The following is a 13,155-nucleotide window of genomic DNA, read 5'->3' on the forward strand; positions in this document are numbered from 1 at the left end:
GAGGGGAGGAGAGATCCTGGAAGAGAGGCACATGAGAGAGCAGGGAGAGGACAGGGGGAGAGAACACTGCTAAGAAAATCCAGGGAGGACAATTGGTCGCAGCCAAGAGGGCTGGTGAGTGCGCACAGTCGGGAGCACTGGGGAGGCATGCCTGAGAGAACTGGGAGTTTGTAGTTTGAGATGGGTGCAGAACCAGAAAAGAGGACTGTGTGAAGGGCAGTGGAGAGAGGTCATTGCAGCCATGCTGGCTGGCAGGGCCTGAAGAGAGCTATCTGGGATTGGTAGCTGAATAGAGGACAGTTAGTACCTGAACTTTTTCTACACGATAGGGGCCCGAGGCCCCTGCCCGAAAAAGGCAATCCACTGAGACCTGGCTGAATTAGTGTCAGGCCTAACCATGCAGTGCTAGCTAGTCTGGAGGAGTAACAGCTTGCAGCAAGGGAAGTGCTGGAGGAGTAACGTTATGCTGTAAATGAAGTGCTGGAGGAGGGAAGGAAAAGAGGTCTTAAGCAAGTGTTTGTGCTGGAGAGAAGACTGGAGTGTATCTACAGGAGTGTATATAGTAGTCCCAAGCAACTTACACTGAATCTTCTGGGCATTCCATCATTTCCTTTTCCCATCCAAGTTCAATCCCCTCAAATCAAATACAAAAAAAAACCCCAAGGCTTATGGACTGTTCTGTGTCTCTAAGTGCCTGAGAGATGGATGCCAGGCTGGGCAAGGTGGCAGGTGAACCACAACATTCAGCAACACCTATGGCTACACTATGTGAAAGTGGGAGTAAACTCCCATGTATGATTTTTACCTATAGGTAAGTCTATAATAAGGCTTACCTAAAAGTACTGTAAATATCCACTAAACATGCACCAATCAGGAGATATTTACGTTAGATGCAGCCGGTGATGTCAGTGGCACATGTGCTCTGAAGGAACAGCGTACCCGTGCCATTCTGTGCAATGCATACTAACACATTAAGACTTCAACTGCCAGGGGCCCGATTTTGTATTTTTTATGCAGTTTACTACCGCTTTAATAGGGACATGTAACAAATATAGTAGGTGTTATCCCAATTCGACTGCAAAAGTGAAAATACATTTTAAGTTAAGAACAATGACGTATAGGGGGAGATTAACTAAAACTGGTGCGCTCAGAATCTGTGCAGCTGTGCATGGGAGCCAATCAGCTTCTAGCTTCAGCTTGTTCAGTTAAGCTTTGGCAATAAAACCTGGAAGCTGATTGGTTTCTCTGCATGACTGCACCAGATTTTGCACCCTCCAGTTTTAGTAAATTACCCCCACATTGTCACAATTGGCACTGCCAGCTGCTAGGAGAGAGGTTGCCTCTCTCTCTCTGCAATAAAATGTTTCTATGGGGGCCCATGTTTTCACTCCTGCTGCTGACCAGTGTACCTGGGTCAAGGGAAGTCCAAAATGTTAATGTTTATAGGGACAGGAGTTGGTGGGAAGTACTTCAACGGAGATTCCTGTTCTGGTAACAACTATCAGGCCGGGTTCACACCTATTCGAATTGGATGTGGATTTCCCTGCATCCAATTCACATGGTAGGAGATTGTGACCGGCTCTCTATGGAGCCGGTTCACATATCTCCACTGCGGCTCCAGTGCGAATTTGTACAGGAATGCTGTGCTGCTTTTGGTTCGTTTCAGGTCTGTATTCGGGCTGAAATCGGACCTGAAATGGTGAAAGGGGACACACCGGACCTATGCTGTGAGCCGCATGTGGCAATAGTGTGAACCCAGCCTCAAGGATAGAAAATTTCACTCCCTTTAGACAGATTTCTTCTTACCTCTTGTTGGGTCTCTGAATAAATCTCCCCAATAGCACACAGACTAATAACACACAGAAAAAAAAAATAAACAAACAAAAAAAAAAAAGCCAAAAAGAGTTACAGCCCTTTCCTACTCTATTCAAAAGTAGAAGAAAAATGCAACTTTCACATACATTTTCACAGTTTGCACTTAAAACCTTCAAGCAAATTGTATCAAATTAAACCAAACATAAATTTGAACTATTTTTAATTATACATTAAGATGTACAATGTCAAAATGTTTTCAAAATGTCCTTCTTGAAAATGAAAGAAAATAATGACAGATTTGTACGCATAAATACATACCCATCACTGTGTACAGATCTCCAGATCTCTTTATGTAAGAGCACTTTTATTCATTAAAGCAATATTGTCATTGGACAGACACACACACAAGAGGATCCTATGTATTATATGTGGATAAGCAGTGAGAAGGAGGAGGGATACTAAAGACACACTGGGCTTGACTGACTAAAGGAGTCATTTTTCACTGTTGGTGACTTTGACCTGTGCTCACATCAAACACCCAATCATGTGCAGGGGAATTTACGGGCTCTTTAGCCTTTTTAAAGAGTAACTCCACTTTTGTTGAGAAAAAAACATTCCCCACTGGGTGATCAAGGATTTTAACCAACTTTGTTCCAGAGTCCTACTTGTTTCTGCTGTGAAGGAAAAGCTCTCTGTTAGATCATGTTCCGTGTAGAGTGATTCTAACTGGGAGTGAATAATTCATTTTAATTAGCTAATGCACTTTGAGTGTTCTGATGAGGAAATTTGCAAGATCTGCACCCCTTTAGAAGTGACTAACCCTAAGGCTCAGTTCACACCAGTGTGGGCCTTGCGTTCCGGTTGCAGGTGTGGGAATTGCAACAATTCCCGCACCCGCAACCACCTGCAGTCAAATCGTACTGCTCTTGCGAGACACATTCTGAATGGCACCCCCCACGCTTCTCAGCCCGCATCGCAATCGTGGGTGTTGGAACCACAGGGAACCCGCAAGGTCAGAATGACCATGCATGTTCCCTGTGGAATGCATTTTTTAAAAAGTGCATGCACCTTTTTTGTGCGTTTAACGCGACACAAATGAATGGGCTGCCGTGCCTGAGCAAACACAGGACGCACGGCCCGCACTAGTGTGAACCGAGCCTCAGGGAATATCTTTTTGCTGCAGAGGATGCCTAAAACCTGACTTGTATCTTAGTGCAGAGTTATTCACGCAAGCAGGAAATTATATTTCTGGTGGTATTTTGTATACCAACTGTGTTCCAAACGCCTTCAGGTTTACTTATTTCATCGAATCTATAGAAAATGACAGCGGCTGCAGATTAAAATGGAAAGGTGATTTTTAATAATATTAAAATACAATATGGCTTCTGTAGCAATTGTATATGCTATATTATTTTTTTTATTTACTATATTTTTTAACCTTTATTTGCAAGGTATTTTGTATACCAACTGTGTTCCGAACGCCTTCAGGTTTCCTTATTTCATCGAATCTATAGAAAATGACAGCGGCTGCAGATTAAAATGGAAAGATGATTTTTAATAATATTAAATTACAATATGGCTTCTGTAGCAATTGTATATGCTATATTATTTTTTTTATTTACTATATTTTTTAACCTTTAAGGTTATTCTCTCAGTATGTCACTAGGGTTGCACCGATATCACTTTTTTAGGCCAGAGTACCGATACTTTTTTCAAATATTCGCCGATACCGATTACCAATACTTTTTTTAATGTCATGTGACAGTAGCACTGATGGGCACTGATAGGTGACACTGAATGAGGCGTGGACTGTGTCAGTAGTTTTTTAATTTAATTTTTTTTTTTTTTACAACTTTATTTTTTACAATTTTTTAAATTATTTTTTTACAATTTATATATATATATTTTTTGTTAATTTTTTACAATGCTTGAAGTAGACAGTGTCAGTGTTTTTTTTTTTTTTGTTTTTTTTTATTATTTTTACAATTTTACTTTTGAATATTTATTCCAATTTTTCATTTTTTTAAATCAACCCTGTTGGGAGGCTTTGTTGAGATATCAGGGGTCTAAACAGACCCCTGATATCTCCCCTTTTAGACCGAGAAAGGGACTGAGGACACAGATTCCCCAGTCCCTTTTTTCAGCAGCCTCAGCTGCACTGGAGATGAATGGACAGGAGACAGCGGCTCCTGTTCATTCATAAACTGAAGTAAACTCAGTTATGAACAGGCATTCAGTGATCACTGACTCTGTGCATTCAGAAAAGGAAGGAGCCAGTAAATGACAGATTTATCGACTCCTTCCCCAGCTCCCCATCCTGACAGATCTGGGATGGGGGAGGTGGACACGGAGGGGGAGCAGAGAAGGACTGGAGGAGGACACGGAGGGGGAGTGGAGAAGGACCGGAGGGGGAGCAGAGGTGGACTGGAGGAGGATATTGTGGGGGACCTTAGGAGCATGGAGGAGGACACAGGGGACAGTCAGGGACAATTGGTGTGGCGGTGGGGGCCGTTTGAAAAGCACCAATCTCCCTGTATAGATTTCAATAAAACAGCTGACAGCCACGGGAAAAAGAGGCGGAGAAGCGGCTGTCAGCTGCTTTATTGAAATCTATACAGGAAGATTGGTGCTTGTAATGGCCCCCACTACTGCACAGATCATCCCCTGACTGCCCAGGTATCAGATTAGGCATCGGAGCATTTTCACAAGTACAAATGCTCGGTATCGGCACCGATACCGATACTATTGCAACCCTATATGGCAAAGTAAACCCGCAGCTGTACAACTTGCTAAACACAAACTGCTTTTACGCTGGCCATACACATACAATCCGATTGTTCTATCCAATCTCCTTCAGATTTACCAAAACTGTATAATAGTAGCACCTTCCTAAACAATCCTTACATCTGTATTCCATCATGCAGGCCCTCACACTACATGTTTGTTGGGAGATATACAGGAGATTGTGCAATTTGATTCTAACTTGTATGGTTAGCTTTAGTCCTCCTGCCCAAAACTACTGTTACAAATCGTGTGAAAAACCTAGACTTCTAATTGTGGATAAATATACACACTATTTCCCCTAAATTCCAAGGCAAAGGATGGTCACATTGCAAGGAGGTGACACCACCATTTTCCTTAACCGTAGAATAAAATGTGGTGTCACCTTCTTGGGTAGAATGTTCCACTATACAAGAAGTTGGAGTATCTTCCTGAGCAATACACAAGTGCTTCTGGCTCTGACCACCCATTATAATGCAGTAATAGTTCAGAATTATCCTGGTAACTGCAATATATTTTCTACATTGGGAGAATTGCTTATTAGCTTGCGGACCTCTATAGCCAAACCAAGGGTGGACAGAGATATATGATCATTCCTCTATCTGGCTAGAAGTCCAATTTACCTCATAACACTTAATCAATCTGGGTGTGTTTTCTTGTGGAAAGATCTTTATTTAAAAAGGTCTATCAACTGTCAGGCTACCCCTCCACACAATCTGAAGTCTGTTCCTACCTGTGGTCCTTGGATCGAAAACCGGTCAGGACACTTTCTGCATGAAGTGAATTCATTGGCTTTTTTCCAAACTAGCCCTAAAATGTGTGTATGCATGTGCAATAGGATCGGATCTTAGATTTTAAGCTCCTTGGGGGTAAGAGCTGATGTCATTTTACAGTATGCAATGTGCTGCATAAAATGTTGGGACCGTATTAATACCTGTAATAAATAAATACATGAATTTGGATAGAGATTACTGCTCAAGGGAGAATATATTAAAGCCCAACTCCAAGTACCTTGATTTCTATACTTTAGGATGCCTTAAAGGAGAAGTGTGGGAATACAAAAAAATAAATATACAGGCTCACCTACCCGCTGCAGAGTTGTTTTGATGCTGCAGTTGTTTGTCCCCTGCCGGCTCTAAGCCTGAGAACTGAGTGATCACATGATCGCTGATCACTCAGTTCTTGGTCCACCCTGAGCAGATGGCTATGAGTGTCAATCATTGGCTCTGTGCTCTGCCCCTCCAGCGCTCACTGGAGTGCCAGGCTGGGGAGGGGGCAGGAGTGGCTGGCTCAGGCTCTCAGCAGTGTACTGGGAGACTGAACCAGCTGACGATCAGGCATCTGGGTGGATCCCAACATTATTGTCTGGATCCTTCTAGAGCCTGGAGTGGCTCTGTGACATCAGCAGACAGCAGACTTTAGCCTACTGTCAGCTAATTCTGGGTTACGGGAGTGGAAAAGTAAGTGCATCCTGTGAAGCACAAGAGAAGTATGGCTTTGGCCAGAATTCTCTTTTAATAATTTTTTTCACTATTTCTTATGCAGTTACTGTTTGCTTTGCTGAAAATCCCTTTAAACACTGTATTTAGTGGCCCCTTAGAAAGTAGAATGGAAGCTGCTCCCACCGCACCAGTAAGGCATCTATGCAGACATCAGTTCCAGTGTTGTGCCTCTGTCCCATCTCTGTGCTTTGCATTTCATAAAGCAGACCCTCTGATAATGTTGAAGGCTTCTGTTAGTATCTATCATAGGTGCCTCTCTGATGCAATCGGGTATCAGAAGAACAGCTCCTGCTGTATTTTCCAGGGCCCACTAAACGTGATGTTTAAATAGGTTTTCAGCAAAGTAAACAGTTACTGCATAAAGAGCAATGGTTAACAAATATTAGGGCGCTATAAAGTATAAAAATCAAAGTGCACAGAGATGCGCCCAAATCTGTATGTATATTGCAGTAATAAAAATATGGTACAGCAAGCATATAAAAATAAGAAAGTTACATAAGCAACACAATAAAAATGTATCTGTGCAGATGCATTATATCTTGAAAAAGCATAGCAAATCCTGCACATAAGTGGGTGTTTAAGACAAAAACAGATTGGCAGCACCAGCAATGACTCCTTTAGTCACCCAGCCTCTTTGTATTACACATGTGGTACAATGTGTGCACCTCTAATACACGCAGCATCCAGGGCTCTGTATCATGTTTTGCTGTTTTTTTGGTATTATGCGTTTTAGAGACACTGAGCAGCTTTACGAGAGGATTACTTGGTCTCGCAGGCAGTGATAAGTGATTATAGCAGTGTGTGCCTTCTTTTGAGTCTGTTTAACCCTTTCTGCGACAGATGGCAATCCTGATGCACGGGTCTCGGTTAGCAGTTTATGTAACACTTGCTTATCAAATGTAAACGGGGTTGCTGTAATGAGAAAAGACACATGTGACTGCATTGTAAAGCACTGTCAATACCTGATTAGTTAGAAATAAAAGAAAAAATACACCTATGCATATTTTTTGTCCCTTATGTCTTTATCAAATAGTTAGTTGACAGTTTAATTTGGATTAGAATGCAGCCATTTAACCCTTGGCCAGTAGGGGGTGATAATGAGACATTTAAAAGCTCAATTATCAAGTTACTGGGTACCACTGATGCTCAAGATCAAACACCTGCACCAGGAGCAAGATTTATAAGTTGCAGTCTGCTAGAGATGCTGCAGAACTGCAAATCCCAACATTTCAAATAAGCTTCTGTTTTTAAAAGGTTGGGACATGTGATTTTAGAATAGTTTGGAACATTTCCATGTTTGGCAACACAATATAATGAAATGTTTGCACAGTATGCAAAATGATTCCAAGGCTGTAGCTCCATAAAGGATGCAGGCAGGCTGTCTCCCTTTGCTAGACATCAGATTTCAAGGAACCTACTGACCTACTGATGCCATTAAAAGTGTAACTCTATCTTTGTTACATCTATCATATTGCAAAGCAAGTCAATAAAATTATTCAATCTGCAAATTGTATTTTCCACCAAGCATGTCCGATTAATCCTGAAAAGACTCATGACATTACTGAAAGACAAGTGAAATCAATAGTTTTCCCTTACCCCAAATTTCTGCAAAAATAGAGAGATTTAGGGAAAATGTTGCCACTTTAGTGGAATTTATTGATGTAATTGGGCAAGGCAAATTTAAAATGTGTTTTGATCTTTTTAATGGGTTCAATGTGCTCAAAATGCCTAAGAGTTACAGAAGCTCCCTCTGCTATCCTGGATTTGTTCCTGTGACAAAAAGTTGCTCTTTATTAGCCTCATAATTTCAGGGAGGACTGGGTTCACAGAAAAAAATAAAAAGGGCAAACTGTTAATTTAACAATAATGATCAAAAAGAAAAAAGAAAAGAGAACATGAAAAAAAGCCACAAGCACAATGATTACTAAATAACCCCCCCCCTAAAATCACTCTACTCATCTGCAATCCTAACAATTACAGTTTGCTAGCCAATGCTCACATAGACCCAGCACTGTATTTCTTTAACATTTTTTTTGCAAAGGTAGCAAGCTATACTTGTAGAGTTTGTATACAAGTGCTAATATATATATATATATATATATATATATATATATATATATATATATATATATATATATATATATATATATATATATATATATATATATATATTTTGTTTGTTTACTTTTTTTTACTTTACCTTGATCCTGCTGCACTGTAATCTGTCAGAAGGTAGAGCTGGGCTTTAAATCTTAGTCTCTTTAGATATATACTTTGTTTTTCTTTTTTTTATATAGATAAGGTAATTCATGTTTTACTTTACCATCCTGCTTTACAGCAATCTGTCAGGAAGGTAGAGTTGGGCTTTAAATCTCAGTTTCATTAGTTCTTTAATCAATACAAACATTGGCAATATTTAAACCACAGAAAGACGCATCATACATTTCATAAGTGTAGAACATCTTGTCATGACTTACTTATTTAGATTTATGGGAATGGGTGATGCTGTCTTATGTTTTGCAAATGGCACCAAAGAGAGCAATGATATGGTCAGAAAGGACCGGTCTTGGATGAGCACTAATGAAAACCATTGGGCATGGAAGGTGTTATTTTATGTAGAGACAGCTCTGTGTCACAGTCCAAGTCACACACCGAGCCAGTGGCCATCTCAATGTTGGCCGAAGTCTGAGAGATCTGAGACATGCGGTCAAAGGTCTCATCATTGTCATTCATACAATCCACCACGTTGGGGATCATGTTGACATAGGCGGTTACAATATCCTTGTGGAAGATGGTGTCTTGGTTGTAGGAGATTAGCTCGTTGCTGATGTTGACCGTCTCCACAGGTGTGGTGGAACACCACTGTCCACATCCCAAGAGGCTGGAGAAGACCTTGCGAAAGTCAGCGTTGAAAGCGTAGATGATGGGGTTCAGAGAGGAGTTAGCCCACCCAAACCAGACAAAGATATCAAAGGTGGTCTCGCTGACACATGGAAGCCCAGCCTTGGGGTGTCCAGAGGACCTGTCACAGAAAGGGACCATGCAGTTTAAAATGAAAAAGGGCAACCAGCAGCACACAAAAACCCCCATGATGACTGAAAGCGTCTTGAGAACTTTAGTCTCTTTCTTGATGGAGGTCTTCAAGCTGTTGTGATGGTGTCTACAGTTCTCTCGATCGCTCCTGCAGCTCTGGGCATGTTCAGCAGCCCTCTCCAGAGTGGAAATCCTCCTTATCTGGATCTGAGCGATCCTGTAGATCCTAGTGTAAGTGACAATCATGATGGCCACAGGAATGTAGAAGCTTATCAATGAAGAAGAAATAGCATAAGTCCTATTCAAGCTAGAGTCACAGTTATCTGCGGTGTGATTGCCCAGGGTCTGGCTATCCCCCCTATCTCTGTGCCAGTTTAGCTGGACAGGTATAAAGGAAATGAGGATGGACAACGTCCAAGCAGCACTGATCATCAATAAAGCCACCTTCTGGGTCATCTTCCTCTCATACCTGAAGGGGCTGGAGATTGCCCAGTACCTGTCAACGCTGATGACACACAGGTTGAGGATGGAGGCTGTGGAGCACATGATGTCAAAGGCCACCCAGATGTTGCAGAAGGCTCCAAATGGCCAGTGACCGGCCACTTCTGCCACTGCTTTCCAAGGCATCACCAAGAGGGCGACCAGGAGGTCAGAGACAGCCAGAGACACGATGAAGGTGTTGGTCACCCTGTTGCGCAGATGTCTGAACCTAATGACGGCTGTGCACACCAAGATGTTCCCAAAAAGGGTCCAGAAGATAAGAAGGGACAGGAGGCTCCCGGTGACCACCTGTCCCGCAACCAGGTCTCTTCTCTGCTGAGCTTCTTGGAAGAGGCTCCTGTTCATCAGCATCTCTTCAGGCGGTCTCAGCGATGTCCAAGGCGAAAAGGTAACGCCATAGTGCCGCCCAGGTGGAACGCGGCTCCGCAGCAGCTTTAGCAGGACAGGTCCCCCCCATGAGGAGCGCGCCTAGCCCCCCGCGTTGTCCTCTCTGGTCTCCAAGCAGTCCATGCTCAGGGCTATTATGGTATGACAGCTGCAGCCAGCCACACAGCTGGGTCTTGGAGCACAGCTGGAGCCCGTCCACCTTCTAGACCCCTGCCCTCCTCTGTACATCCTTCCTCTAGCTTGCGATCCGCACCCTGGCATGGGCACCCTTCAACTGCTCTCAATCATCCCCTTCAGGAACTTGAAGCTCAACCCACCGTTTAAGTTGCATCTTTTTTTAGGAAATCCCGAACAGGCAGCTTTATCATCTCCTTTGGCTTGTAACGAGATCATCAACCAGGCTGATCATCATAAAATACCTGTCTGGTGGCTCCCGATGGGTGCAAAGTGAATTCTCTAGGACAAAGCTTCACACGTCACTCCAGATGCAGCCAGTCCCAAGTGAAGATCATATATTGGTGCCTTCAGGCGCTCACCGACCTCCTCCCCCTCCATAGAACAACGCCTGGCTATTTCTGTCGCTCACATGAAAGTGTCTCCCCCAGTCATGTTTCGCACAGGTTTTCTATAGGCATGGCGCTACACACATGCATGGGGCTGTGCTGCTGCTGTTGGGGAGCAGCTCAGAAGTCATCCGTGTGTGCACAGATTGTGGATCTCTGTCATTGGGTTATTTTTTGCTGCTGCTGACCTGAAACCTTCTGAACCTATCAAGATCACTGCTGGCTGGTGCTTTCCACTTCAACGTCCCCTCTATCATGTTCTAAACTCTCAGCACAAAGAAAATCACAAAGGAATGGTAATACAATTTTATTCCAGTGCTACACACCAGGAATACAGGGATGTATAGGCTATCAATGGCTATGGGAAAGGCATATAGTCTGTGCTGTAGAACTACAAGTCCCAGGCAGGACTGATAGCTTACAGTCAATAAGAAGCACAGGCTGACTATTTTTATTATTATTTTTATTATTATTATTAATATTATTATTAAACAGGATTTATATAGAAACAATAGTGTACACAGATTTTTATAACACAAGGGCTAGGTACAATTATTGAAACCACTCCTTTTGCTATATCCGCAAATCGAAATTAGGAGGAAGGAAAAACCCAGGGGCTGGACTTAGAGGCAAATTGAACCACATTGAATAAAATCCATATTTTTTTTTATAAACAAACTATATATATATATATATATATATATATATATATATATATATATATATATATATATATATATATATATATATAAATTGCACATAAAAACATGCCATTAAAAATATGTAAATACAGAATATGGCCAACAAGGGCCCAATATTTCGGATAAGTTACATGAGATCAAGTGAGTGAGCCCCAGTGCGTCGCATGTACGTGTTTTTAATGGCATGTTTCTATGTGCAATTTATATATATTTTTTTATGTTTATAAATAAAATATGGATTTTATTCAAACAATCCAGTTTGCCTCTAAAGTCTGGCCCCTGTGTTTTTCCTTCCTCCACATTTCAACACAAGGGCTTGTTTAACACCAAACGCTGTCAAGTGTGTTTTTAAACATAGTTCATGAATTCAAACATAATATTCACAGTGCACATTTTCCTGAGAAATGGCTGTAAATGTACAGTAAGTGAGTGCTGCAGCGACCACAGGCTGGAAACCAAAGACATTTAAAGCAGAAGTTATAGGGGTTACTTACTACAATGAAAAAAATTCATCCTAATCAGCGCAACCTCTGTTGACAAAATAAAGTGCTAATCAAAATGATTAAATATAATTACTTAAAACGAAATACAAAATTACTGCTCGCACTCAAAAATGTTTTCACCTCACTCACACCTCACTCCAAACAATACCAAAAATCTGGATATTAGTGCAGTTGTTGGTATTTTACTTACTAAAACTGAAAAGTACCAAATCTGGAAATCAATCAGCTTCCAGGTTTTATTACCAAAGCTTAAATTTTGAATAAAATCCATTGTTTTTCTTTATAAACATAAAAAAATATATAAAAATTGCAGGACGGCAAAAAAAGTTTTTTTTTTTTTTTTTTTTTTTTTTTTAAAGAATCATACTTACTTAGATTCAGCATAAGTCCGATACTGCATATGTCCCCCGCCGCTTCTAACACTTATGCCCCGTACACACGATCGGACTTTCCGCCAACAAAACCGTGGATTTTTTTCCAAAGGATGTTGGGTCAAACTTGTCTTGCATACACACGGTCACACAAATGTTGGCCCAAAATTCCAAACGTGAGAACGCGGAGACGTACAAAACGTACGACGAGCCGAGAAAAAGGAAGTTCAATAGCCAGTACGACTCCTGCTTAATTATGAGCATGCGTGAACTTTTGTGCGACTGACTTGTGTACACACGATCGGAATTTCCGACAACAAAGTGAAGTTGGCGGAAAATTTGAGAACCTGCTCTCAAACATTTGTGGGCGGAAATTCCAACAGCAAATGTTCGATGGAGCATACACACAGTCGGATTTTCTGACAACAAGCTCACATCGAACATTTCCCGTTGGAAAGTCCGACCGTGTGTACGCGGCATTAGACTGCTTTACAGGCGCTATAGCGCTAAAAATAGCACCTGCATAGCGCCTGTAAAGAGCTTATCCTGTCACTCCAGTGTGAAAGCCCGAGTGCTTTCACACTGGGGCGGTGCGCTGGCAGGACGCCAAAAAAAGTCCTGCAAGCCGCATCTTTGCAGCACTGTAGGAACGGTGTATACACCGCTCCTAAAGCACCCCTGCCCATTGAAAACAATAGGCAGCGTCACTTTGCCGGCAGTTTTTATCCTTTTTCGGGGTCTAGCAGGGGTTAAAAGCGCCCCCACTAGCGATTGAAAACCTCCGTAAAAAACGATGGTAAATCGCCGCTAATAATCTTTACTGCCGACGCCCCAGTGTGAAAGTAATTTAAGAACCGAGCGATCAAACACTCTGACCACCTGGTTCTCTCAGCTCCCCGAGCAGAGAGCAGCTGACTGTCAGGCTGCATTCACACATGAGCGTTTCAAAGTCGTGTGTTTTTACCGTGATTTTGCCGCATTTTTACCGCAATTTTGTT

General features: G+C 42.0%; 1 protein-coding gene across 1 annotated transcript; it reads right to left on the minus strand.

Annotated features, from left to right (window-relative positions):
• Nucleotides 1–2,018: 2,018 nt before the first annotated feature.
• DRD5 (dopamine receptor D5) lies at nucleotides 2,019–10,904 on the minus strand. Its single transcript, XM_073610144.1, has 2 exons — nucleotides 8,576–10,904; nucleotides 2,019–7,010 (listed from the first exon to the last, which is right to left on the minus strand). The coding sequence occupies exon 1, from the start codon at nucleotides 9,981–9,983 to the stop codon at nucleotides 8,676–8,678; it is 1,308 nt and encodes a 435-aa protein (XP_073466245.1). The 5' UTR covers nucleotides 9,984–10,904; the 3' UTR covers nucleotides 2,019–7,010; nucleotides 8,576–8,675.
• Between the last annotated feature and the right edge of the window lie 2,251 nt (nucleotides 10,905–13,155).

The sequence above is a fragment of the Aquarana catesbeiana genome, linkage group LG01, assembly GCF_042186555.1.
Source record: "Aquarana catesbeiana isolate 2022-GZ linkage group LG01, ASM4218655v1, whole genome shotgun sequence".
NCBI lineage: Eukaryota > Metazoa > Chordata > Amphibia > Anura > Ranidae > Aquarana > Aquarana catesbeiana.

Bases quoted from the DNA above. Each gene is read 5' to 3' on its own strand.
- DRD5 (XM_073610144.1), bottom strand. From the start codon at position 9,983: ATGCTGATGAACAGGAGCCTCTTCCAAGAAGCTCAGCAGAGAAGAGAC.